This window comes from Meyerozyma guilliermondii, genomic scaffold (assembly GCF_000149425.1).
Source record: "Meyerozyma guilliermondii ATCC 6260 scaffold_1 genomic scaffold, whole genome shotgun sequence".
Classification (NCBI taxonomy): domain Eukaryota; kingdom Fungi; phylum Ascomycota; class Pichiomycetes; order Serinales; family Debaryomycetaceae; genus Meyerozyma; species Meyerozyma guilliermondii.
The window spans coordinates 279,291-303,883 of NW_001809800.1; the positions used below are offsets into that span (position 1 = coordinate 279,291).

Sequence of the window (24,593 nt, forward strand, 5' to 3'; positions counted from 1 at the left end):
TTGATGCGCCATCCCAATTAGTGCGATCATTTACCTAAAACGGATATTAAATAAACTCAGATAAGGTACCTCGATGCCGTGCCGCGATGCCGTAACTCAGTGCCGTAGGTTCAGGTTGGTTCAGGGGGGCCATTGACACTATAAAAGGAACGCGAATCCAACATTCGCCAAGATTTTGATGAAGTTTTCAATTTTAACTACTTTGGCAATTGCAGCCACTGCTGTTGCGCAGCCGCTTCTCTTCAAGAGAGACAATACCACTGAACGTGCTAATGTCACCGCTACCCACATCGAGCAGGATGAGTCCGACAACAATGATTTACAGACCAGTTACGGTAGTCATTATGCTTTGTTCCAGCCCAAGGTGGTGGTAATTTCTATGTTTGAATTGGAAAGAGATCCATGGCTCGAACTGCTTGATTTCAAGCACAACATTACTCTTCCTGGTCTTTCTCCTATTTACCCTACTGTTCACTGCACAACCAACTATTCCATTTGTCAGGTGACAACTGGTGAGGGAGAAATCAATGCTGCTGCTTCCATCACCGCCTTGTCCTTGTCTCCATTGTTCGACTTGACCAAGACTTACTTTTTGATTGCTGGTATCGCTGGGGGTATGCCCGAGTATACTACCCTTGGGGGAGTCACTTTTGCCAAGTATGCTGTCCAGGTAGGATTGGAATACCAAATTGACCCCAGAGAGGTTGAGAAAACCAACCCAGACTGGAACACTGGATATTTTGCTTACGGTACCAAAAACCCTTTCACTTACCCTAAGAACGTCTACGGTACTGAGGTATTCGAATTGAACGAAAAGCTCCGTGACAGAGCTGTGGACTTGGCTAGTAAAGTGGAGTTGGACAAGGGCACCAAGCAAAATGCGAAATTTAGAGCCTTGTACAAAGAAGAGGCTGCCAAGAAGGAACCTTTCATTGCCAAATGTGATGTTTTAACATCTGACAACTACTTCAGCGGCCCTCTCTTGGACGAATACTTCTCAAACTTTACCAAGTTGATGACGAACGGAAGTGGAATTTACTGTTCCACTGCACAAGAAGACAATGCTTCATTGGAGGCTCTTACTAGAATGGATCAGTATGGATTGGTTGACTACGAAAGAATTGTCGTTATGAGAACCATTTCTGACTTTGCCGTGCCTCCTCCATCCATGGCTAACAATACCGTCAAATTTTTCACCGAGGCAGACCAAGGTGGAATCGGTGCTTCTTTGACCAACTTGGTCAAGGCTGGATTGCCATTTGTTCACGATGTTATCGAGAACTGGGACGATGTTTACGAAAAAGGTACAAAGTACGTGCCAGATAATTACATTGGAGATATTTACGGCACCCTTGGTGGAACTCCAGACTTTGGAAAGGAGAGCTTCGGTGTAGCATGATACCAAAAATTCATTATTAATTACCAAAATTACCCAATAAATCTATTAGTGCTTGATGAACACCCATTCATCCACAGTCTTGTCAACAACTAGTCTACCATTACACCAAACTTTGATGCAGTTTCTATCATCTCCGCTAAAAATCCACTTGCCTAAAAGATCACTCATACTCTTTCGGTCCTTCTTAATTTGCCAATCAAAAATGTCTATGATTGAGTTGGGCGAGTTCAAGTCTATCAATTGCGCATCCCATCGCTTCCCCTTTTCAAATGTGCCAATTTGATGTTCTAAACCAACAGCCTTTGCACCGGCTTTCGTGGCCATGAAGATGGCCTCAGGAATGGTGAGCTTGACGTCGGTTTCATCGTTTGATTTCATGGCCAAATGATGTGAAACCAAGATAGCCTGGCGAATAATAGTAAGTATGGATGAGTCAAATCCACCAGAAACGTCAGTGCCTAATGATACATTGATCTTGTCTTCATGCAAGTACTGCTTAACGGGTGCTTCTCCACTGGTGAGAAACGAGTTCGAAGTAGGGCAATGTGAAACTGAGCACAGATGTTTTTTGATCAACAGCCGTTCAGCTTTGGTCAAATGTACAGCGTGAGCCAAGATGGTGGTGTTCGTGAGGAGGTCATGGTCGGAGTAGACTGAAGCATAGTTGTCACATTCAGGAAACAAATCGGCCACAAGTTTAATCTCGTTCTTGTTTTCACCAATATGTGTCTGGATGGGCAAGTTGTGTTCTGAAGCAAAAGATCCAAGCCATTTTAATAGTTTGCGAGAACACACTGGAGCAAACCGTGGAGTGACAATGGGGCGCACCAAGGTCTCATTGTGTGGATTAATAGAAGAGATGTACTTGACCATAGAGCTCATTGAGTCCTGGCATTCTTCGAAACTTTCTTCGTAGCTAGGGTACGTTTCGTTGTGGTCCATGCAGACTTTCCCCACAAAGCTTCTTTGTCCAGCTTTCAAGCATAAATCGGCAAAAATATTGGAAGTATGAGGATCGGTAGTAGTAAAGTATGATGCGCAAGTGGTACCGCTTCGTAAGGTTCGGTCAATCACCTTACTGTAGACTTTCTTAGCAAGTTCTATCTTAGCACTGTTTGTGTCTGTGAACTGGTCTTCCATGGGAAAAGTATAATCTGTCAACCAGTCGAGAAGCAGCGACTCGAGACCAATTCCAGCATTGGGGTACTGCGACGCGTGGATGTGTGTATCTATAAATCCTGGAAGGAAGAACTTTAATGGATCTTTGGAGGTATCCACATATTTAAATTGACTATGTGATTCACCTGTTTTCTGCTCAAAAAACATAATAGCCTCTTCTTGACTGCCTCCTGCGTACTCAGAGCTAACAAAGTCGATTTCCCCTTTCTGATTAACTCCTATTAAAGCATTATTCATTATTTCTAAACGATCAAGTTCGGGAGTATGAATAAACGTTCCGTGATATAAAGTGTACGGAATGGCTGCCATTGCCTTGGCATGGACTTTGTGGTGTTGCATGTCTTACAAATATGCTATTAAGTGTGAAAATATTGGGTAGTTGAAAAGGTTGCTCGTAATTTTGAGTTGTTGCAAATTGGATTCTTTAAGACTAGATGGGCCCGCGGGGCTCCGCGGACCATATTCGCGGCGTGCAACCACCTCGGCGAGGGCGTGGTGTGTGGGGTGTGGGTGTACTGCTGTGGTGAAGTAACCGGCATGCCGGACCTACCCTAGTACTTTTGTTGAAACTGCAATTGTCATTTACTCGGAATTCACTACACTAGCTCAATAATGGATATCAGAAATCAAAGGGACGTAACGAAAGTTATATAGCTAAACTTTTTATAACAAGGCAACACCAACCAATCCGGCAAGCATGGCACCCACCGAGAAGCCAGTGGCATCAGCAGCACCGGCAGAGTGTTGAGATACGGCAACCGCAGAGGAAGCAGAGCTGGAGGCAACAGTGGACACACCAGCAACAGATTCAGGAGCCTCCGAAGAAGTGACAACGGACTCAACGACGGAGCTGAAAGTGGATGAAGCGGCAGCAGACGAAGCGGCAGCAGAGGATGCAGCCTCGGAAGATGCAGCAGCGGATGAAACAGCAGACGAGACAGCAGACGAAGCAGCAGATGAAGCAGCAGAAGACGAGGCAGCCTCGGACGACGAAGCAGCAGAAGACGAGGCAGCCTCGGACGACGAAGCAGCAGAGGAGGTTGCGGAGGACGACTCGGAAGACGAGCTCACATCCTTGCTGTAACCGTCACAAGAAGACTCGAAAGCACTAATTGCATCATCACTGGTGTCATTTGGGCAGATCTTCTTCAAGCAGTCCTCGACAGCCTTAGAGTTCTTGGAGCAAATACAACTCAAGTCATTCAATCCAGTACAGTCACTCTTCTTTTCAACTTGGGAAACACAAGCCAACAAACAAGCAGGAGGAGCAGCAACTGCACCTTGAATGTAAGTTGCCAATGCAATCAAAGCGGAAACTCTCAACATGGAACTCTGCATTTTTAGCGATAGACAAAATGTGTTGATTAAACAAGACGGAAAAGGTGGTGAATTTTTGTCCAAACAAACGACCTGCTAATTTTAGCACCTGTGTGCAGGAATTCCTGGTCTAGACCGGGGCTGTGTGCCGGCGGCGAGTTGGTGATTGCCCTATTTGGGCGCGCAAGGTTGCACATTAGAGCCGAACCTTGGCTGCTAATCCTTGACCATGGTAGAGTAATTGGAGCGAAAATTGCTGTATGGTTGTGTCAAAAACTGCAGTGACATTCACCCGTAGAGTTCCGTCAATGGCTCGGCGTAGGATATCCATACCTACACCTTGGTTAATGTCAAGCTTGATCCGTGGAGTTTTATACACTCCTGGAGGTACCATTAACATTTCGTGATGTTCAATATGACCCAAAGATGTTCCATCGTAGGACGCTTCTGCTTGTAGAATTGTAACTAGTAGCTCGGTATTGTTGACTGGGTTGTAGAGCGTAAGTTCAACTTCGGACGTTAAAACATGAATCACCGATTCGAGCAAGAATGGATTTGGAGATTCGTTAGTTGCATCGAATCCTATACTGGGCAATTCCACATCTTCAACTTGGATATTGCCAATCAAATCTTGAAGTCCCTGATTCTTTGATCTTTTGTCTTTTCTTCCTTGGAATCCCAACGACAAATTTTTCACTCCAGAGACAAATTCACTGACAAAAAGTTCAAGGTTCACTCGGCTCATGGGTGACGGTACATTCAACACTGCCACGGCCGTATAGTCAAACCCACCATCCTGGTTCGGAACATAGAGGTCACTCACCTCCGCATACCCCAAGACGGTATCGTTGAAAAGGACGTCGCATCCAATGGTCTCTTTGGGAATTTCCAACGAGTAGTTTGTGGGATTAAGCACTTGGAAATCGATACTAACTTGAACTGTATCCTCCGTAGTATCAAGTAGAAATATGTTGATGATTGTAACATTCCATCCTTTGAGTGTAGGCAAGTATTCAATATCTGGGCTTAGGGTTAAAGGTATAGCCACGGTTATGTCGTCAAGCACAGTAGAAAGAATCGGAAGATCAACATGAACATCATTGAAAGTTGTGTTTAGCGACAAGTTAGCCGCTAGGTGACCATTTACATAGCTGCTGAAGAGGCTTCCAACATATGCGGGGTCCAATATCACAAGCTTATCTTCCTCCGTATCGGCGTCAACAGTTACCACATTTTCAGAGTACGTCCAGTTCAAAAAATGCCTAGCTTTTCCTTGAGCTATCGAATCATTCTCCTTGCGCAAGTCGTACGTTGTAGACAATTGCAGCACTTTACCCTCGATATCATATCCCGAAGGAATATCGACTTCGAAGGATGTATTTGCATTCATAAAGGCAGAAAGGGTGTCTTTGGCTGACGGAATCTCGATGGTCAGTTCCTTGACAGAAATTCTTGGAGGTTTAACTTGGGGCAAGACTGGTTCAAACAGAAATCTGTAGTTGACGTTATGAGCAATGTACAAGAACCACGAAGGGAGATTGTCGTTTTCATCGCTCGCTCGAAGGTGCACATCTATTGGCTGACCAGCAGCATATCTTTTTACCAACTCATTAATGCTTGAGAGTCCATTTTCACAAGGCTCTAGCAACTGTTCGGCAATTTCACCCACATTTCCTTCGATTTGAACCAGTATTGGCGAATTGGGCTTCACGCTTATGTTTTGACTGGTCCACGAGCCTACTTGGTATGGCTCATGGCACCCATCTAGTAAGATATCCCAGTTGATGGGGTAAAGGGCGAAATTCATGGGGAGGTTATTCTGAATCGTTATGTTGGATTTCACGTCGAATTTGTTTCCATTCTGAGCCACTTTGAGGTTTTCTATGACCACCTCAGGCTCGAGGTCGTTTTTCAGCAACTGAACTGTTTCATTGAAACGTACATTTTGAGTCTCGTATTGAAACAAGCTTGTTTTCACAAGCAGATCTACGGTTCCTTGACAAGAGAAAGAAATGGAATCGTTTTGGACCGCAAGTGCTCTGTTTGCCAACTCGACAACGTTTTCCTTTATGACATCAGTTTTTGAAATAAAATCGATCTCGGTGATTCTTTTATTCAAAACATCCACTTGCAATTCCGGAGGAAAGATGTTCAAAACATGCAAAGGTTCGAAATTGGTGTCTGAAACTAGGTCCACCGTCAACCTAACTGGACCCTGGGGAATTATAATCACACTTCCTAAAAGAAGAGACCCCAACTTCATAAAAGTACGATAAAAGAGGTTGGAGATGTTGTCGTAATTCACACAAAGTGAGCCAGTAACATGAAAGTCGACGCCGTCGCCGTGTACTTTTAGTATTGAGATGCTGTGGATCGAAGGCTCGATGGCCTGGACTGCAAGACTATCCAGCTGGTTATAAGTCAAGTAGAAAAAAAGGAACAAAAGAAGTAGAATCATCACCGTGGTCACTATGCCCTTATGGGATTCAAGAGTAAAGTTTGAATAGTAGTTAGCAAAGTAGGATTTCCATGACTCCGTTTCGGGCGGCTGGACTACCACCGATTGCACTGAGTATGAGTTTCCTCTCAGTCGATTGAGGAGCGGCTGAAGTTCATCTGGCTCTGCTTCGGTGAACAGTCGCTGCAATTGAGATTCTGCGGTAGTTGGAGGCACTGAGTCTGTGATCGACGTGTACGCTTGGTCGCCTGGATTGACATTTATGGGCCCATTGATAGTGTAGGGAATTGATGGTTTGCGAGACGTTCGGGATGTTCGAGATGAGTGAGATGCTTGGCGGGAAATTATTGCTGGACGAGCACGGAAACGGTCTGAATGGGTGGTGATTGTAGGCTCTGAAACTTGAGGAAATGGGTCCGGCAGAGGCGACTTTGTGGAGGTAGAATTGTGAGATTCAGGGACCAGGAGCGATTGGTGTGAGTTTGTGGGCGGGACATCTGGGGCATTCAAAAGCGGACTTGAGTCAGTGGGGTCTTCAGTGGCAGGTACTGAGCCCCGGTTTAGTCTTTCCCAGCCGGTAGTTTGGGCTAACTTTTGTTTTGCACGCTGGAACATGGAGAATACCATTAGGGAAAAGTTGCTTTAGAGTTCGCGAAAAATGGGTGCAAAAGGCTGATAATTAAAAACGATAACATAGAAACATATTTACCCTAAAATACACTAAAATACACTAGTGGAGACCATGGGCATGGTCTTGCTCCTCGACGTTGGGGTCGATGTTGGGGTCCACGGGTGGGTTTGCCTGATGATGCATGGACACATCAGGTGTGGCCGCCATAGCTGCGATGACGGCAGCGTCATTTACCGATGGGGTATGGCCATCGTGAAGCTGGGGGTGCTGCAGAAGGTGCGAGTGCACTGGGAGCAGCACCATATCGTGGCCGTAGGCCGAAGGGTCGCGGTGCAATGGTTTTTGGACCAAAGTACGAGTGAATTTCAGGCGCTTCTTCTTGGACGACGAAGGTTCCGGAGGATGGTTGTGGGTAGGATTGATCATCCGCAACACCCACATCTCGCCGGTATCGGCACTGGTAATGCCAGAATAGTCGTTGAGCTTATCGTCAATCGAGCCATCTTCGCCCTTTTTGATGCGCTTCTTGTCCTTTTCTTGCGGATACAAGTTGGCGACCAATCTGTACGCACACTTGTTCCGCTTGGTATATGCCACTCTCTGTCTCTTGCTAGCATCCTTGACGGTGGTCCGGAATGATCCAGACCGCTCACACTGGAAGTACACCGCCTTGGGTTTCGACGAGTTGATGACAATCTTACATTGCTCCGAATCGTTGAGCACATTTTTCACGTACTTGACGAGCTCGGCCTTGCTTGGAAACGTCTTGATGATCTCGTTCTCGATATAACGACTCTGGAGCACTCCATCTTGGCTGGGACCGGCTGTCTCGAATTCTCCGCCCAATTGCTGGAGAGTATGGAGCTGTTGTAACTGACCAGGGTGCTGGCCATGGTGGGCTACCTGCGCATGACCAACGTGCGCGTGGTGCTGTTGCTGTTGCTGTTGTTGCTGCTGTTGTTGTTGTTGTTGTTGTTGTAGAACTGGATACGGATTGTAGTGTCCATGTTCATCGCCCAACATTCCGGCGTTCGAGGCCAGGACCGCGGCGGCGGCGGTAGCTGCGGCGCTCAGGTAGTCGGGACGAGAACCTGCGGTGGTACGTTCATTAGAAGTCGAAGGGGCCAGCATGGTGGGGTCCTGTGTGTATGGCTTCCTGCACTGGTGTTGTATAGTTGTGCAGGAGATATGGTCGACAACAACGGGGGGGTTGGGATTCGCGGGAGGAAAAGTACACGGGACGAAAAGTACGCGGGCAGGAGCACCAAAGGCCATAGCGCGCTGCTGCCGTATGCAGTATACTTGCCTCGTCTGCTCTGCTCCTTCTCTGCAGTCTCTTACCCCAGCTGTGCGAACCTACTCTCTGCTTCTAACTCCTACTGGCAGCTTCTCTAATTTTGGCATGTCTTCCACGGCGCTCCGTGCCCTACAGCAGCAACATTCTGACACAGAAATACACTGGTATGTTTCCTCCATCATTATTCCCGAGCTTCCCCACGTCGCTGAAGCTCTACAAATATGTTCCAATCTTCTCAAATATAACGCTCCTCTGGTGCCAGATCTGAGCCAGCACCAAGAACGTGGACCTCCCATCAAGCTTCCGGTGTCTTCTACGAAACTGGAGGCCATAAAAGGAATTATGACCAGAGATGGTGACTATATTACCCAATTGGCAGTGCAATTGAAAGAGCCTCATTTCAACAAGGTATTAAATAAACTTGTGCTTCGAAAACCAGTGGTGTTGAAACAGGTCTCTGCAGCAAGATCCGCTATAGATGCTGCCCACTCTGTCATAAACGACTCGTCGGCGTTTCTTTGTTCGCCTTGTTCTCCTCATCAAGCTGCGCACAACCATAGACAGCTCTCAGATACGTTCCGCAACCTCCTTTCCCACTTGGAAGTGGCAAGAAATAGTCTTCAAATCCCCAGCGACCCCGCCCTCATCTTTCCGCTCAATGTCACTCCTGCCACATCTTTTGAGCCAGAACTTACACCTAACATTGCCGTGGATCTCTACGTTACCAGAGCCGAAGTGTGCATTGATTTAAAGCACCTCCACATTGTCAAGGAAAAGCCATGGAGCGAAATCGATCCGAGGTCAGGAAAGTCCTACGTGGACAATGTTCGTGACGAAATGAGGCTTCCGGCTTCCACTAAATCGACGGTATCAACGGCTCTGACTCCAATAGTGCCTTCGCAGCCATTGAATATGGCCGATATCGAACTGCGACTAAATGACATAAGTCACAATCATACTGGCGACAACTCGGTCAACGCGGCTGGTCGTCCGTCCACTCCAACGATTTTTGGAAATGTTCTACTGCATTTGCTGCTCAAGCATCGCTATGACCCTATAGACTACGTCACCAAGTGTGTCACCTATAACAACCTGGTGGTAATGATCAACAAGAAAATAGAAGTCTCCAGCCCCGACCCGGTGTTGGTGAGTGTTTTCACCAAACTTGATAGCATTGCCTACTTGGTTGGAACGTTTCTCGAAAACATCGATACTATAATGGCCTTAACGAAAAGTGAAAAAAGTGAAGTAACTGAATGAGTCGCAGTCACACCAACTCATAATCATACACGAACACTCATAATCATACACAAACACCCACAATCATACACAAACACTCATAATACATACTTAACCCCATTCATCTCTCGTCTAATCTTCCCCATGTTTCGGTGTCCTGGTCTACCTCGCTAGTTATTTTGCCCGCAACAAGTTTATGGTTCTAGCGAGGTACACAAAACCTATATTTTTGCTGGGAAAACGTATCTTATCTTCTGCCTCCATGCCTACACTCGCCAACTTCCGTGTACTTGCTGACACCACAACCATAGAAAAACCACTTCTAGACGACCGTTCATACCGTCTCATAAAGCTTCAAAATGACCTTCACGCGTTGGTAATTCATGACCCAACTACCGACAAGTCTGCTGCCTCACTCGATGTCAATGTAGGTGCCTTTGCAGACAGAAAATATGAGGTATCTGGCCTTGCTCATTTTTGTGAACATCTCTTGTTCATGGGCACAAAAAAATATCCTGAAGAAAATGAATATTCAAGCTATTTGGCAAAACATTCTGGCCACTCAAATGCCTATACTGCTGCTGAGCATACCAACTACTACTTCGAGGTGGGCTCAGGGCATTTTCTCGGCGCATTGGATCGGTTTGCTCAGTTCTTTATTGCACCTTTGTTCAGTAAATCGTGTAAAGATCGTGAGATCCGAGCAGTAGATTCAGAAAATAAGAAGAACTTGCAAAACGACATGTGGAGACTTTACCAGCTAGAAAAACTGACCAGCAATCCATCTCACCCATATTCTGGCTTCTCTACCGGAAATTTCCACACTTTACATGAAGAGCCAATAGCTCAAGGAAAGAACGTTAGAGATGTCTTAATCGACTTTCACCTGAACCAGTACTCCTCCAATTTGATGAGCTTGGTTGTGTTGGGTAAGGAAGACTTAGATACACTTTCTACTTGGGTTTCTGATCTTTACTCTGATATACCTAACAAGTCCCTCTCAAGACCAGATTATGAAGGCTCGGTTATATTTGCTCCTGAACAATTGGGCAAGCTTGTGCAAGCCAAGCCGATTATGGATAGCAACAAGTTGGAACTCAACTTTATGATACCTGACGATCAAGAAGAATACTGGGAGAGTAAGCCCTCGGGATACTTCTCGCACTTGTTGGGCCACGAAAGCTCCGGCTCGCTTTTGCATTATCTTAAAGAAAAGAGTTGGGTTAATGAACTTTCTGCTGGAAATATGAAGGTGTGCCAAGGAAGCTCTTTATTTATCATTGAGTTCGAATTGACTCCTGCTGGGTTGGACCATTGGCAAGACATTGTGGTCAATGTATTTGAGTATATCTCCATGGTCACTACTCAAGAACCGCAAAAGTGGTTATGGGAAGAAATCAAGTTGATGTCAGAAATTGACTTCAAATTCCGCCAAAAGAAAGGTGCTGCTTCAACGGTTTCGAAAATGAGTAGCAGCTTATACAAATTTTGGGACAATTCATTCATACCACCCACTCATCTTTTGAGTTCTTCAATCAATCGCAAATTTGATCCAGAGGCTATAACCAAATTTGGCTCATATCTTTTTCCAGAGAATGCCAGAATCACCTTGATTTCGAAAAAGTTGGAAGGACTCGACATGAAAGAAAAGTGGTACGGAACTGACTACTCCTTATCTACTATAGACTCATCGTTGTTGGAGCGTGCCAAGCTGGCTGCGAAAAACGACAGATTCCATTTCCCACGTCCGAATCCTTTCATTCCCAAGAACTTTGATGTTGCAAATAAAAAGCTGGAGAAGCCATTGAAGCATCCTTTCTTAATATCAGATACCTCTAAATTCCAGGTTTGGTTCAAACAAGATGATCAGTTCTTAGTTCCCAAGGGTACAATTGAGATTCTCTTGCATTTGCCTGACACTAACACTGATTGCAAGTCATCGGTTTTTTCAATGTTAATGGCAGAACTTGTCGCTGATGAATTGACTGATATTGTTTATTATGCTTCCTTGGTGGGCATGTCTTTCAAACTCAGCCACTGGAGAGATGGCTTGTTGGTCAAGGTTAGTGGGTACAACGACAAATTACCTGTCTTGTTGGAAACGGTTCTTTCAAAGATCAAATCATTCGTTCCCAAAAAGGATCGATTTGAGACATTGAAATACAAGATGATTCAGGACTTGACTAATTTCGGGTATAACGTCCCCTACATTCAAATTGGAACTCACATGTCAGTGATAATGAACGATAAAACGTACACTCATGAAGATAGAGTAAAAGTTTTGCAAAATAACGTTGATTTTGAGGGGTTCGGCTTGTTTTGTTCCAAGGTTTGGGAGCTGGGATTGTTCGGTGAAGCCCACATTCAGGGTAACTTCAGCTATGAAAAGGCATGCGGAATCAGCTCGAGCATTGATTCCGAATTCAGGAACGTTAGAGCTATTGGAGCTTCGAAAAATGATATTGACAATGTCGTTAGGCTCCAGTCACACATACTCCAACCTGGTGAAACGGTAAGAGTCGAAATGGACTTGATGGATGAGAAGAATGTGAACTCTTGTATTGAGTATTACATTCAAATAGAGAACTCTTTGAGTGATATTCGGAAAAGAACCCTCACCGATTTGCTTGAGACGATCATGCACGAACCTTGTTTCAACCAACTCAGAACTAAGGAACAACTTGGTTATGTTGTATTCTCGGGTGTGCGTCTCTCACGCACGGCTATCGGTTTCAGGATCTTGATCCAGTCAGAGCGTCTGACCTCTTACTTGGAATACAGAATCGAGGAATTTTTGAAACGTTTCTCGGTATATGTGAACGAGCTTACTGCCGAACAATTCGATGGTTTCAAGCAAGCCCTTAAGGATAAGAAGTTGACGAAGTTGAAGAATTTGAGCGAAGAAGTATCGCGTTTCTGGGAGGCGATAGCTGATGGATATTACGATTTTGAAGCCAAGGGCTAAACATGCTGGTGAGCTAGAGAACATTACCCAAGAAGAATTTGTTGAATTCTTCAAAAGTCTAATTCATCCAGAGTCCAAGCTCGCAAGTAGAGCTGTACTCCACTTGAAATCTCAGAGAGTACCTCCTGTTGCTAAAGCAAAACTTGTTCAATGTGCGTTGAATAATTTCCTCTACAGTGAGGGCATCCAGGTGGAGTCCGAAAAGATTGAAGAGTTGTTGGAAGGCGAGAGTGATACCAGCAAGATTGCAGACAAGGTGCTGAAATACTTAGCCGAAAACTCATTGGTACAAACCCAAAACGCAGTGCTTGGAAAACTTGCACTGGTTCTTGAGAAAGCTGTTGACGAACCGCAACCCAGCATGTACCCCAGAGGGGAGCTACAAACTTTACAAAAGTACAGGTCCTCACATCCATTGGGTGGATTACCCACGCCTGTGGCTCCGCTCAAGGAGTTTTACTATCCCAGTTCGGAACATTTGTAGATTAAAACTAGATTTAGAGCCATCAATATATTTGATAGACTACTGATCGGTATGCAGTCCTATACCCAATTCTCAATCGTTTCACGGATCTCAAGTGTTCATGACGTTGAATTTAGCAAAGGTACGAGACACGTACTTTGACCAGCTTTTCTTCAAGAATAAGAAAGAAGGAGATGCAAACGATGTCCTGGCAAAAGTTCTATTGCTAGATCGTACTACAACTTCGGTAGTATCAATGTGCTACACGCAAACGCAACTTCTTCAGCAGGAAATTGTTTTGATTGAACTTTTGGAAAATCAAGACCAGCTTAGCTACATGAAACATATGAATTGTATTGTATACATAAAGCCAACAGTGGCATCGATATCAGCATTGGCAAAGGAATTGAGAAATCCGCATTTCAAGAACTATCGCCTCTTCTTCAATAACATGGCCAACAAGTCACAGCTAGAGCAAATTGCCGAGGCCGACGACTATGAGCTGGTACAAAGAGTTGTGGAATTGTTCCAGGATTATTTGACGATTAATGACAACTTGTTTACCTTGGACATTCCCCGTGATGTTGCGAATCCCTTCATAGAAGAGTCCAACTGTCTTATCAGTTTATTGCTCTCGCTCAAAAAGTGCCCAATCATCAAATTCGACTCAAACTCATTATCCGCCAAAAAATTGAGCTCAGAACTTCTCTATGCCATAAACTCGAATTCTAACAATAATCTCTTTGAAGATCTTAACAAGAAATCCGACCGACCACCCGTGCTTCTTCTATTGGACCGAAAGTGCGACCCTATTACACCTCTCCTTATGCCATGGACATATCAGTCGATGATTCACGAAATAATAGGCATAGACAAGAATATCGTGCAGCTCAAACTGGCCAAAGAACCAATTACACTCTCCGATTCGCATGATGTTTTTTTCAAAGAGTCTATATATCTCAATTATGGAGACTTGACAGATAAGTTTCAAAAATATGTGGAAGATTACAAGAAGCAAACCAAGCTGTCATCGATTGAGAATCTCAAGACGCAGAATTTGGTCGAGTTGAAAAATATGCTAACCAAGTTTCCTCAATTTCGTAAATTGCTGAACAATATCTTGAAACACCTCAACATCATTAGCGAGATTGACAATCATATATCAGCTCAAAACATGTGGGAAATAGGAGAACTTCAGCAAATTATTGCATCAAACTTGGAATCGCAAGCATCAATCAAGCCACGTTTGTTGTCTATTCTTGAAACTTCTAGTTGCTCGACCACAAATAAAATTAAGTTGGTCTTGCTCTATATGGCAAGATTTCACGCATATTCTGACCTTGAGACGTTTATCTCCAGACTCGAGAATCCCGGCTTTACTTCCCCTCCACCTTCTGCGTCACAAATCTCTCTTATGAAGTCGTTTGGAAAGAGGTTTAACACAGGAGGATTATTCGAAACCTCATCACACAACACCAATAATATCAGCAACCTTTTCAACAAAAAGATCAGCATCAATCAGCTTTTCAATAGCTCCAATAATCGCACACAACCGGATAACGTATTCATGCAATACATACCTGTGCTCAATGATATCCTCAGCCCCATAATTCGACCCTCCAATCAAGCACATGAGACTGTTGCCAAGCTCTCGACTTTGGTACCGGACGCAGTAAAAAACCAGTATGGCAATGTGAACTCCAATGAACCAGCGCAAGATATCATTGTTTATATCAAGGGAGGTGTTACATACGAAGAGGCAAGACTAGTCCACGAACTCAGTGCGTCCAATCCAAGTATCAATGTTCTTCTTGGTGGTGACAAAGTTCTTAACAGTAGTAGCTGGCTCCATGACCTATATGATGCAACCAACGATGAGGAAGCTCACTTGGCAGAAAGGGCAGATAGGAAAGCCCAATTACGTGAACTTTTGTAAAAATAGAAAATGTTGCGAAAATGTTCATTATGATATAGAACAATACCACGATAGTTGACGAGACCTAAGCTCCTTTCAAATGTAATCTTGCTATTCGCTCGTACAATATCTTTCAACTACGCGGTAAAACTTGATAAAAGATTGAAAGCACTAACGGTCTATACATACCACTAAAAGGATCAAATCGCCTCAAATACACGCTCAGCTTGCTTCCAATTGATAACGTTCCATATAGCCTTAAAGTAATCCACTTTGACATTTTGATACTGTAAATAGTATGCATGTTCCCAAGCGTCAATTGCGATAAGTGGCACTAAAGGTGCAGCGACGGTGTCCTGATTTGCAGTGGTTACAACCTCCAAAATAGAGCCAAGCTCTGGGTTCTTTACAATGAAAGCCCAACCCGAACCTTGGATACTTGCCAATTTTGCATTGGTAATACTAATGAGATTCTCAAGCGAACCAAATTGGGCCGTAATTTGCTTACCAAGAGCAGACGTTTCGCTAGGTCTATCACCACCCTCGCACGAAGGTGGCGATAACGTTCTCCAAAAGAGAACATGGTTGACATGGCCACCACCGAAAAATTTGATAGCATACTGTAACTCAACAACCTTACTCACATCACCTTTGAGTTTAGCCTCGATCAACTGTTGAAAAGACTTATTGTAGCCATCCACATAGGCTTGGTGGTGCTTCTCATAGTGTATCCGGTTGATTTCCCCCGAGATAAATGGCTCTAACTCGTCATATTTCCAAGCAAGTTTTGGCAAGGCTATTTTCTCACCCAACAGCTCAATTGAAGACAGCATAGTAAGTATGTTGATAAGAGCTCCTGAATTGAACCTTTTCTGTTAAGAAGAAATACTTGAGCACGTTTAATGGGTCAAGCGGGATATACGTCCTTAAAAGGAAATACATAATTTGCTCGAAATGACTATAGTGGTTATAATTTGCTCATTGACATGCTGCGAATGCAGTGCGATATACGAAGAGCTATTTAAGCTCCTCTTCGGACCCGAGGACTTAAGGCAATACTATAAGATGCCCTCGTAAGATCGTAGCATATTGTAGCACAGAAAGTAACCATCATGTCAACTTTTAATCAAGCATTGAAGGAACCGTCGATTTCTGAGCAAATCAAGCCTACTGAAATCTCTCTGTTGGCTGGGCTGCAAAACGAAGAAAAGACCCAGGTTGCTGTAAAAACAAGTGCACAGAATGAAGATCTGCTCGAGTTTGAAAGGGGCGAAAGCTCCGACCAACCGCAAGATGCTATTCTTCTCGGAGCCGCAAAGGTGGAAGCGACACTTCTTGTGTGGAGCAAGACTGCAGTATACTTTACATTCCTTTGGATCTGGGTATGTTTCTTCTTGTTAAATTTGCAGTCTTCCATCGCATCGAACATCATGTATTATGCTTATGCGGATTTTGCTGCTGCACCACAAATAAATACTGCTTTCATTTTGTCCTCTATAATCGGTGGAGTGTTGCAATTACCCATCGGTAGAGCATTGACCATTTGGGGCCGTGCAGAGGGATTTCTCGTTGTCTTATCGGTGTACGTTCTTGGTCTAATTGTGTCTGCTGCTTGCACGGGTCCGGATTCATTTGCGGCTGGATACGTCTTGCACTCGGTAGGCTACCAGTCATTGGGGTTTATTCTCAGTGTTTTCGTAGCTGATGCTTCAGGATTGCGTAACAGGGGACTAGCATATGCCTTTGTTGGTACACCAACACTATGCACTGCTTTTACCGGGCCACTTGCTGCGCAATCCTTCATCAAAATGTCCTCCTGGCGTTGGGCATACGGTACCTTTGCCATAGTTCAAACCGTCACATTTATTCCCCTTGCAGTCTTATTCAAACATTTCGAAAAGAAAGCGAAAAAAGAAGGCATTCTCAATGAGGTCGACAAAGGACGCACAACGTTGCAATCAATTGTACATTATTTTCACGATTTTGATATTGTGGGTGCATTCGTTTTGTCATCTGCGTTCATTCTCCTATTACTCCCTTTTAGCTTGAAAACATACGGAAGAACCGAGTACAAAAGTGTCACTTTCATCATTATGGTGGTTCTTGGTGGACTCTTGATTCCTGTCTTCGGGATATGGGAGAAGTACTTTGCAAGAACCCACTTTATCAAATGGCAGTTGTTCCGGGACCGCACCGTCTTGGGTTCCTGCGTTCTTGCTGCATGCATTTTCTTCAACTTTTACTGCTGGGATGCTCAATATTACAATTTTGTAATCGTGGTGTACAACTTGAGCGTATCCATGGCAGGATATATGGCACAAATTTACACTGTGGGATCAGTAATTTGGTCAGTGCTATTCGGCCTTTACATTCGTCAGGTCAATAGGTTCAAAAAGGCTTGCCTCTACTTTGGACTTCCACTCATGATGCTTGGTGCCGGTCTAATGGTCCGCTTTCGTGGTCAAGAGTCTAATATTGGATACATCATTATGTGTCAAATTTTCCTTGCGTTTTCTGGCGGTACTTTAATCATTGGCAATGAAGTTGCAGGTTTATGCGCAGCAGATATTGGCGAGATTCCAATGATCCTCTCGCTTCTTGGGCTTTGGTCAAACCTCGGTGGAGCGATCGGTTCTGCTGTGGCTGCCGCAATATACACCAACACATTCCCTAGCACTCTTTACAAGAATTTACCCGAGAGTGCTAAACCCAACGCAACTGAGATTTATCTTGGTGGTTATACTACACAAATGCTTTATCCGGTCGGCAGCGACGAGAGAAAAGCCATTAATCAAGCATGGGGCCAAACTCAAAAGAACAGTTGCATTGCAGCTTTATGTGTGATGGTGTTAGCATTTCCAGCAATAGCTTCATGGAAGAATTACAACGTAAAACTGACCCACCATAAAGGAATAGTTTTATAGGTCAGGTGACCATACTCACTCAGATAAACGATGGTTATATGGTACTGACTTTGCCTCGTGAATATATGACAAGTGAAAATGAGTAAGCTGAACTATGGTGCGTACTTGCCATATTTTTCTTCCCAAGCAAATATCCCACGAGTAAGCTCCTCCATGGATGCGAGGTTCTCATCGAAACTCTGGAGTACTTTTTGCGATTCGGAAGGAACTTCACCGTTCTCCTTGTAGTCAAATATGATCTTTTTGTTGTTTCGCTCCTCCTGGTATTCTAGTTGAGAGCGACCGAGCCACTCAAGGATTGCTCCTGTGCGCTTTCGTAATTCGTAAATCGAGGATTTGTCATTGACAAATCGGGGTTTTGATGGTTGCTTCACAAGCTCCTCTCTAGAAATATCATCCTGGACTGTTGATTCTTTTTCTTTCGGTTTTGGTCTAGGTTTTGGTTTGGCTCTCGTCACCTTGGTGCGTTTTTTAGAAGTCGTTGTGGTCTCACCGTCATCGGTATGGTCCGTCGTCACTTCTGTCCTTTGGCGTTTGACTGTCTCAGCATCCAGACGAGGTCTGCGCCTGGTACCACTTTCTTTATCATCACCACTCTCCACTGCGAGTCCACTTTCTCTGGCGCTTTCCCTGAGTGCCTTTTTCAATTGTTCATCGTATGGGTCAAAATTCCGATTCCTATCCTTACGGGAGTGACGAGTGTCCAACGAAGGCGACAGAGAAGTGGATTCGGATTGGGGAGCAGCCGATTTAGATCTCCCATTTTTTGCAGTTGGTGTTTCGAGAAGCAATCTTTTTCGTTTGTCATTAACAGGTTTGTACAATGTTCGATTCTCACTGGAGCCGTCTTCATCACTGACTATTATGTGTAGTTCTGGTTTGCACTGTTCACACCAGTATTTATCAGGAACGTCTTCGTCAATAAATAATCCCACGCAATAACCATGCTGCCAAACTGAGCATTTATCACATTGTATGAAGAGACCCACGTCTATTTTGATGCCGTATTCACTCTGTAACAACTCTTGAAGTTCAGAATTGATTCCGTCGGTATTGAGTTCATCATTCCCACACACACAACGAGTTACCTCGTCTTCTTCATCAGCATTAAAGTCATCATTTTCGTCTTCTACAACATCTTCTCCTTCCACTTTGGTACTTTCTACTTGCGACCTACCTCTGGCGGCTCGTCTCGACATCAATGTTTATTTTGTGGTCAGATTGATAATATCGTTCGATATAGAATCTTAAACCAATCGGGACAGTAAGTGACATGTGGTGTGTGGATGTTGTTTTTATAAATCACATACAATTCTGAAAAGAGGTGTCTGAACCAGTACACCTCAAGCTGCTGTATCTACCGTCTAATTGCATGAGGATGCATTCAAGTGAATATAGAAGACTTTTGACTTACATAAGTATGTCGTGCGATTACACGGGAAGGCTTTCAGATGAAGAAACGTTAAAGTGGAAACTGAAAATTAATTGTGGAAACTCGAGTAATATGAAATGCTTTAATTCTTTCCTCTGCATCTCATTCGATTAAATATAAATATGGGCTCAAATGTCGATGGAACTTATAATTATATATGAAGTCTTTGCATTGATATTCACAAACCCCACTATGGCTGAACAATGTACTTGATTACGTCATACTCGGACGGTTCCAACAGTATATCGGCTCTACAGGAAGCCTGCACAATGATCTGGTTTGACGTGAAACAGTAAAGCTGCGGAGATCCTGCTAACTCCGCATCTCGCAGATCACATGTGAGCCCACGGAAGAGAAAAATGTTGAGTTGGAGGTTTTAGAATTAAGATCTTGAAAATTACCGCATTGGGAAAGGTTCAGAGCGGCTACAATTTCACTACTTCACAATACATTCACAAAACAAAATGCTCCTCAAGAGAACTTTTGATATACCGTCCACATTAATGCTCGGCAATCTAGATGCCTAATTTAAGAGACCCGTTCCTATCGTAGAGGAATGGGCATCTAATGTATGGATCAAGAGCAATGTAATTCTTGGCCAACTCAATGTCCAAGTCAAGCTTGTCTTGCAAGTAGCGACTGCTCACTTCTGGGTTGACGGATTCGGCCCACCGTCTACTTGTCTCGAAAAGTCTAAGAAGAAGATTTTCTCTCTCTCGTCTTAAACGGTAGTAATGGCTGTCCTTTGACTTTGGTGGATGAGTGTGCTCTTCAGTGGGCTCAATGTACTCTCCAGCGTAAGTATCTTCACCACCAATATAGTCTGGAATATGCTCAATATCAACAAACTGGTTCAATTCTTGCAAGTTCTTGGTGAACTGGATCTTCGAAGCAACCACTGGGTCCAACCAGTTTTTGATAATGTTCCAAATGGTGGAGAAAATCCATGGGGCATTGTGGATGAAAATGTATCCCAAACACTCTGGAAAGTGGGCCTCAAAGACTTCAGCCAAGAACTTGATGGCGCTGTAATCATTGTTTTTCAAGGTAAATCCGGTCAAGTCGAACAAAATCGAACATTGGTCGACACCATCGGTAACGTCTCTCAAAAACAATCTACAAGACTCAATGGTCAACACTGCGAATCTTTGAGTCTCTTCAATAGGAGAATCAGAACTGTAGTGCAAGCGAGCTTTGAAGAAGAAGATTGGGTGACGCTTCTTGTCGACTCCTCTAATGTAAGATTTCGACGTGGTCAAATTCTTAATCAAACCTTTGTTTGTTCCTGTAACGAAGGATTTTGCATCACCTTCGAAAAGATAGTCGTCACAAGGCATCTCGTTGTATCTCCAGTTCAAAGACTTGAACATCATATTGAGAGCAGGTTCAAGCTTCAACTTTCTTGCTCTCACGAATCTCAAGATGAAATTGTCAAACAAGTCCAGTCTGTTTGCACGCATCAATGCCTGGTGGATTTCAAATGGCTTGTACTTGGACATGACCGACGAAACGGTGGGGTTTGGTTTGCCATGGTTTTTGTGAGAGCCGTGGTGATGGCGACTCGTGGTTTTGCTGAGAGAGCCATTTCTAGCACCATTGGACTTCATAGGAGTTGGCTCGAGAGCAATTCCAGGATCAGTGATCGAAGTGGAGGCGGTAACAAATGTCTCCAACGAAAGATTGTCAGACTCTTCGTCGCTGTTCTCCAAATCCGAATCGTAATCATCCTCATACTCGGCACCCTGACGGTAAAAGTGAATAAATAAGTTTCTGTTCCGATCAGAAATTTCGCTATCAGTCACCTTGTGGTACTTTTCGTATGACGATTGCTGTTGAATTTGTTGCATACGCTTCAGATCGGCGGGGGCAGCCTCAGCCGTTTCAGTCTTCTTTTTACCAAAGAATCCCTTCTTTTTACTAGCGGTAGTTCCACTGGTTTTCCGTGATACATTGGAATTGAGCGAACCTCTGGTGGAGCTTCTTGCCAAGCCATTGGCATCGCCACCAATGTTTCCACCTTGCTGAACACTTGAAGATGCAACATAACATTCATTATAGGGCAAATCGCTTATGGGAAAGGACAGTTCATATCCAAAATAGATGAGAAAGTGAGCCCAAACCTGCTTGAGCACAATCTCCTGTTCGCTAGAAAGCGTTTGGATTCTACCCGGTTGAATATGACTCCAGTCTTGCATTGTGAATTTAAGCCACGAATCTAAAATCTCACTAACTACTACCGACCAGCAATTGTGAACTGTCAGCAATTTTCGTGTGCTTTATAGGTTTATAAGTGGGGTTCGACACCGCTATTGCACATGAAATATTATGCGGTATCCACACTACCGCCTTCGCAGCCTCATTTGGGCAATTTTTCGATTTCGCACCATCGGGTTCCCGGATAAGGGAGGTGGGGTGAAGCTGGTGTTGGGGTTCTGATTTTGGGTCGCAAATCCCAATGGCGCCGCTGGTGTCAGTTCTCGAGTGTTACTCGAACCTGCTCCAAATATTGATGCAGGGTCTGGTGTTGGTTCACGAGAACCAAAACTAAAGCTAAAAGCGGGAGCTGGGTTTGCTCCTGCACCCATTGCGGGTCCACCTCCTGCACCTGCTAATCCTGGCGCCGCGGCTGGGGGACCTGGAGTGTGGGGTCCCGTCTGTCCAAACGTAAAACCCCCGCCAAATGCAGGTGCACCTTGAGCCGGTGCGCCGCTTTGTGTAGGAAACGACGGCGACAGGGTCCTGGAGGCTGCAAATCCTGTAGCTGGGGTTGTGGAGCCAAAAGTGAATGGTTTTGATGTGTTATTGTCTTTGTTCCCTCCAAACGTAAATGTAGTGGATGGAGGTGCTGGACTCTGACCAGATGAGTTGGTTCCATTATTAGCACCGAAGGAGAACAATGGTTTTGTGGGGTTGCTTTGTTGTTCGCCGCCAGCTGGCTTCGCAGTAGCCGAGGGGGCGCCGAATGTGAATGGCGTAGTCTCCTTTTTGTCGTCTTTAGCTGCCCCAAAAGCAGGTGCTGGCTCTGTAGTTTGCCCGAAATTGAAGGAGGGTTTTGCGGGAGCAGTGCTGTTGGAGCCAAGCAACGTAGCCGAACTGGTTTTGTTTCCAAAACTAAAATCAAGGTTGCTCTTGCTCTGCTCTAATGGTGTAGATGTTCCACTCTTAGCGGCCAGATCAGCATTCTTCTGACCACCAAATGTAAATGCCGGTGCCGCCTTTTTTGCTTCCTCAGAATCCTTCTTCTCATCATCTTTGGGTGCCTCTTTCGTAGTTCCAAAAGTGAACGATGGTGTTATACTATCTTTGGGTTTCTCTTTAGTAGATCCAAAAGTGAACGATGGTGTTTCTTTATCTTTCGATGCCTCTTTAGTGGTTCCAAAAGAGAACGATGGTGTGGTGCCAGTATTGAACGTCGATGACACCGCTCCATCTTTCTTGCTATCAGGTACCACGGAAGGTGAAGGTGAAGCGGTTGGCTTACCAAATGAAAAAGTTGGAGCACTGGAAATGCCAGTACCTTTATCACTAGAAGAGTCCTTGGATCCAAAGCTGAATAAGGGCTTTGGCTTTTCTGTCTCTGTCTCTTTATTGCCACTAGTCAAGCCACCAGCGTCTGTGTTTGTAGTTTCGTCACTCTCCCGTGTCCTCTTCGTTCTTGGCTCGGCCAGTGTGCTACTTTCCTCGCCTTTGCTACCGAAGCTAAAGGTTGGTACTGGAGTTGCACTACTTTCCACCTTTCCATTGGTGTCGGAAGCTGCCGAAGAGCGATCAGAAAGTCCTGCTCTATTCGCGGTGGAGAAAAGACCTATCGAAGGCTTCTCGCGCACAGAATTCTTGTCATCGACCTTAAAGCGCAGACTTCCATTAGCACTCGCCTCCTTTATTGGTGGTGCTGTAACACTATCGGGGACAGAAACTGGCGTACTCTCTTCCGACTTCTCTAAATTATTCATAGCGGATGTAACTTCTTCATTGTCGATGGAGAATTTGAAACCTGAGCTTGGGAACGCAGTTGGTTTCTTATCTGTAGTCTTTGTTGCATCCTGTATGTTGAGTATCTTTGCTAGTTTCCCAGCCTTCTCCAAATATTCGCTGTCAAGCTTTACACATATCTTCTCTCCACTTTTGAACGACTTGTCGAGCCCCACCCGTCTATCGGTAGTTCCTGCAAAATCGGTAGCAAACTTTTTGTATGGTGGGTCATAATCTTCAGTTGTTTTTGTAGGTTTGGCTTCTGGAGCCAGGCTCTTGGAACTGACTTTACTGAGAGAACCAAGATACCCATTTAATGATTCTGCCTTGCCAGGCACCTTGGTATCAACATCATACAGAAAATCACCAGAGAAAAAGCCGCGCGAATTCACAGTTCTTCTCTTTTTGGTGGAGTTTTGAGTCAGTGTAGATATGGCTCTCTTTTTTCTGTTCTTCATCGTCAATGTAGTCTCCAAGAACGAAGAGTCGTGAGTTTGTGTAGACGTCTCTACCTTTGTCGCGTCCACAGCTCTGGAAACCGTTTCCTTCGGATCCACCATGTACTTTAGCCGTCGCTGAAGGGCTTCGGATGCTTCTATTGACCTCTTAAGTTGGATCAAGTGGTATCTTTCGCGAGGGTCAATATTTATGAATGCAGGGCGGGCAATGTTACCTTCTGAGTCGTGATACATTGGGGCAAATTCATGCTCGATAACAAGGGGAGCCAACTCTCCGCGAGGAGATTGCTCGTCTTCATCATGGTAACTAAAGTTGACTAGTTGACCTTCTTCAACTATGGATTGGTTGCGGGAAATGGGACCAAGTTGCGAGGTAGGAAGTGCACCCGGCGATGGATCCCTAAAGTCATCTTCTGGAACAGAGACTCCGTCATTAACATCGCTTACTCTCTTTTCCAAATCGTTACTTTTTTCATCATTCAAAGTTTGGATTGAATCGTAATACGTTTGGTATATGCCTTTATTACTTCCAAGAGTCTTAGATCTCGGAACGTTTCCAGGAGGATCTCTTGGCAAGTAGGAAAGTCGCCTTTTCTTTACTGAAGTGAAATTGTTTTGTAATTCGTCGTTCATGGCAGCCTCAGTTTCAAAAGTAGCATTATTTTTAGCGTCGGAATCATGATTCTCGTTCAGTTTCCATCGAAATTTATCGATAATATTACCAAAGGCGGATCGCAATCCTCTCTTCAAGGAAAGTTGCAGAGACTCCGATCTCGGTATGCTCTGTGGACTCACAGACCGAGTGTTGTGGTTGACCATAGCAGCTGAGATTTTTTGAGAAGAACTTAACTTATGAATCTGTGGTGGTTGGATGCCCAGCCGTTAGAGATGAAGTGTAGGGTATATCTTGTCATTAGTGTATGTGTAAGATGTAAGGTAGCTAA

General features: G+C 44.5%; 14 protein-coding genes across 14 annotated transcripts; 6 read left to right on the top strand and 8 right to left on the bottom strand. All coding sequences in view use genetic code 12, as the record gives it.

Annotated features, from left to right (window-relative positions):
- Window positions 1-178: 178 nt before the first annotated feature.
- On the top strand, window positions 179-1,399 carry PGUG_00163 (purine-nucleoside phosphorylase; the record flags this gene model as incomplete). The annotated part of the gene is made up of 1 exon (XM_001486736.1): window positions 179-1,399. One exon carries the CDS (start codon window positions 179-181, stop codon window positions 1,397-1,399), a length of 1,221 nt encoding a protein of 406 aa, XP_001486786.2.
- Window positions 1,400-1,444: 45 nt separating this feature from the next.
- On the bottom strand, window positions 1,445-2,917 carry PGUG_00164 (guanine deaminase; the record flags this gene model as incomplete). The annotated part of the gene is made up of 1 exon (XM_001486737.1): window positions 1,445-2,917. One exon carries the CDS (start codon window positions 2,915-2,917, stop codon window positions 1,445-1,447), a length of 1,473 nt encoding a protein of 490 aa, XP_001486787.2.
- A 324-nt stretch (window positions 2,918-3,241) lies between these two features.
- Window positions 3,242-3,916, bottom strand: SSR1 (Ssr1p; the record flags this gene model as incomplete). The annotated part of the gene is made up of 1 exon (XM_001486738.1): window positions 3,242-3,916. One exon carries the CDS (start codon window positions 3,914-3,916, stop codon window positions 3,242-3,244), a length of 675 nt encoding a protein of 224 aa, XP_001486788.1.
- Window positions 3,917-4,091: 175 nt separating this feature from the next.
- On the bottom strand, window positions 4,092-6,980 carry PGUG_00166 (uncharacterized protein; the record flags this gene model as incomplete). The annotated part of the gene is made up of 1 exon (XM_001486739.1): window positions 4,092-6,980. The coding sequence occupies one exon, from the start codon at window positions 6,978-6,980 to the stop codon at window positions 4,092-4,094; it is 2,889 nt and encodes a 962-aa protein (XP_001486789.2).
- Window positions 6,981-7,083: 103 nt separating this feature from the next.
- RBF1 (Rbf1p) lies at window positions 7,084-8,259 on the bottom strand (the record flags this gene model as incomplete). Its single annotated transcript, XM_001486742.1, has 1 exon — window positions 7,084-8,259. One exon carries the CDS (start codon window positions 8,257-8,259, stop codon window positions 7,084-7,086), a length of 1,176 nt encoding a protein of 391 aa, XP_001486792.2.
- Window positions 7,096-7,623, top strand: PGUG_00168 (uncharacterized protein; the record flags this gene model as incomplete). The annotated part of the gene is made up of 1 exon (XM_001486740.1): window positions 7,096-7,623. The coding sequence occupies one exon, from the start codon at window positions 7,096-7,098 to the stop codon at window positions 7,621-7,623; it is 528 nt and encodes a 175-aa protein (XP_001486790.2).
- Window positions 8,114-9,541, top strand: RAV2 (Rav2p; the record flags this gene model as incomplete). Its single annotated transcript, XM_001486741.1, has 1 exon — window positions 8,114-9,541. One exon carries the CDS (start codon window positions 8,114-8,116, stop codon window positions 9,539-9,541), a length of 1,428 nt encoding a protein of 475 aa, XP_001486791.2.
- A 175-nt stretch (window positions 9,542-9,716) lies between these two features.
- STE23 (metalloendopeptidase) lies at window positions 9,717-12,485 on the top strand (the record flags this gene model as incomplete). The annotated part of the gene is made up of 1 exon (XM_001486743.1): window positions 9,717-12,485. The coding sequence occupies one exon, from the start codon at window positions 9,717-9,719 to the stop codon at window positions 12,483-12,485; it is 2,769 nt and encodes a 922-aa protein (XP_001486793.2).
- A 584-nt stretch (window positions 12,486-13,069) lies between these two features.
- Window positions 13,070-14,884, top strand: PGUG_00171 (uncharacterized protein; the record flags this gene model as incomplete). Its single annotated transcript, XM_001486744.1, has 1 exon — window positions 13,070-14,884. One exon carries the CDS (start codon window positions 13,070-13,072, stop codon window positions 14,882-14,884), a length of 1,815 nt encoding a protein of 604 aa, XP_001486794.2.
- Window positions 14,885-15,063: 179 nt separating this feature from the next.
- On the bottom strand, window positions 15,064-15,696 carry PGUG_00172 (uncharacterized protein; the record flags this gene model as incomplete). Its single annotated transcript, XM_001486745.1, has 1 exon — window positions 15,064-15,696. One exon carries the CDS (start codon window positions 15,694-15,696, stop codon window positions 15,064-15,066), a length of 633 nt encoding a protein of 210 aa, XP_001486795.2.
- A 279-nt stretch (window positions 15,697-15,975) lies between these two features.
- PGUG_00173 (uncharacterized protein) lies at window positions 15,976-17,787 on the top strand (the record flags this gene model as incomplete). Its single annotated transcript, XM_001486746.1, has 1 exon — window positions 15,976-17,787. The coding sequence occupies one exon, from the start codon at window positions 15,976-15,978 to the stop codon at window positions 17,785-17,787; it is 1,812 nt and encodes a 603-aa protein (XP_001486796.2).
- A 92-nt stretch (window positions 17,788-17,879) lies between these two features.
- PGUG_00174 (uncharacterized protein) lies at window positions 17,880-18,986 on the bottom strand (the record flags this gene model as incomplete). Its single annotated transcript, XM_001486747.1, has 1 exon — window positions 17,880-18,986. One exon carries the CDS (start codon window positions 18,984-18,986, stop codon window positions 17,880-17,882), a length of 1,107 nt encoding a protein of 368 aa, XP_001486797.2.
- A 748-nt stretch (window positions 18,987-19,734) lies between these two features.
- On the bottom strand, window positions 19,735-21,414 carry PGUG_00175 (uncharacterized protein; the record flags this gene model as incomplete). Its single annotated transcript, XM_001486748.1, has 1 exon — window positions 19,735-21,414. One exon carries the CDS (start codon window positions 21,412-21,414, stop codon window positions 19,735-19,737), a length of 1,680 nt encoding a protein of 559 aa, XP_001486798.2.
- Window positions 21,415-21,558: 144 nt separating this feature from the next.
- Window positions 21,559-24,468, bottom strand: PGUG_00176 (FG-nucleoporin; the record flags this gene model as incomplete). The annotated part of the gene is made up of 1 exon (XM_001486749.1): window positions 21,559-24,468. The coding sequence occupies one exon, from the start codon at window positions 24,466-24,468 to the stop codon at window positions 21,559-21,561; it is 2,910 nt and encodes a 969-aa protein (XP_001486799.2).
- Window positions 24,469-24,593: the final 125 nt, after the last annotated feature.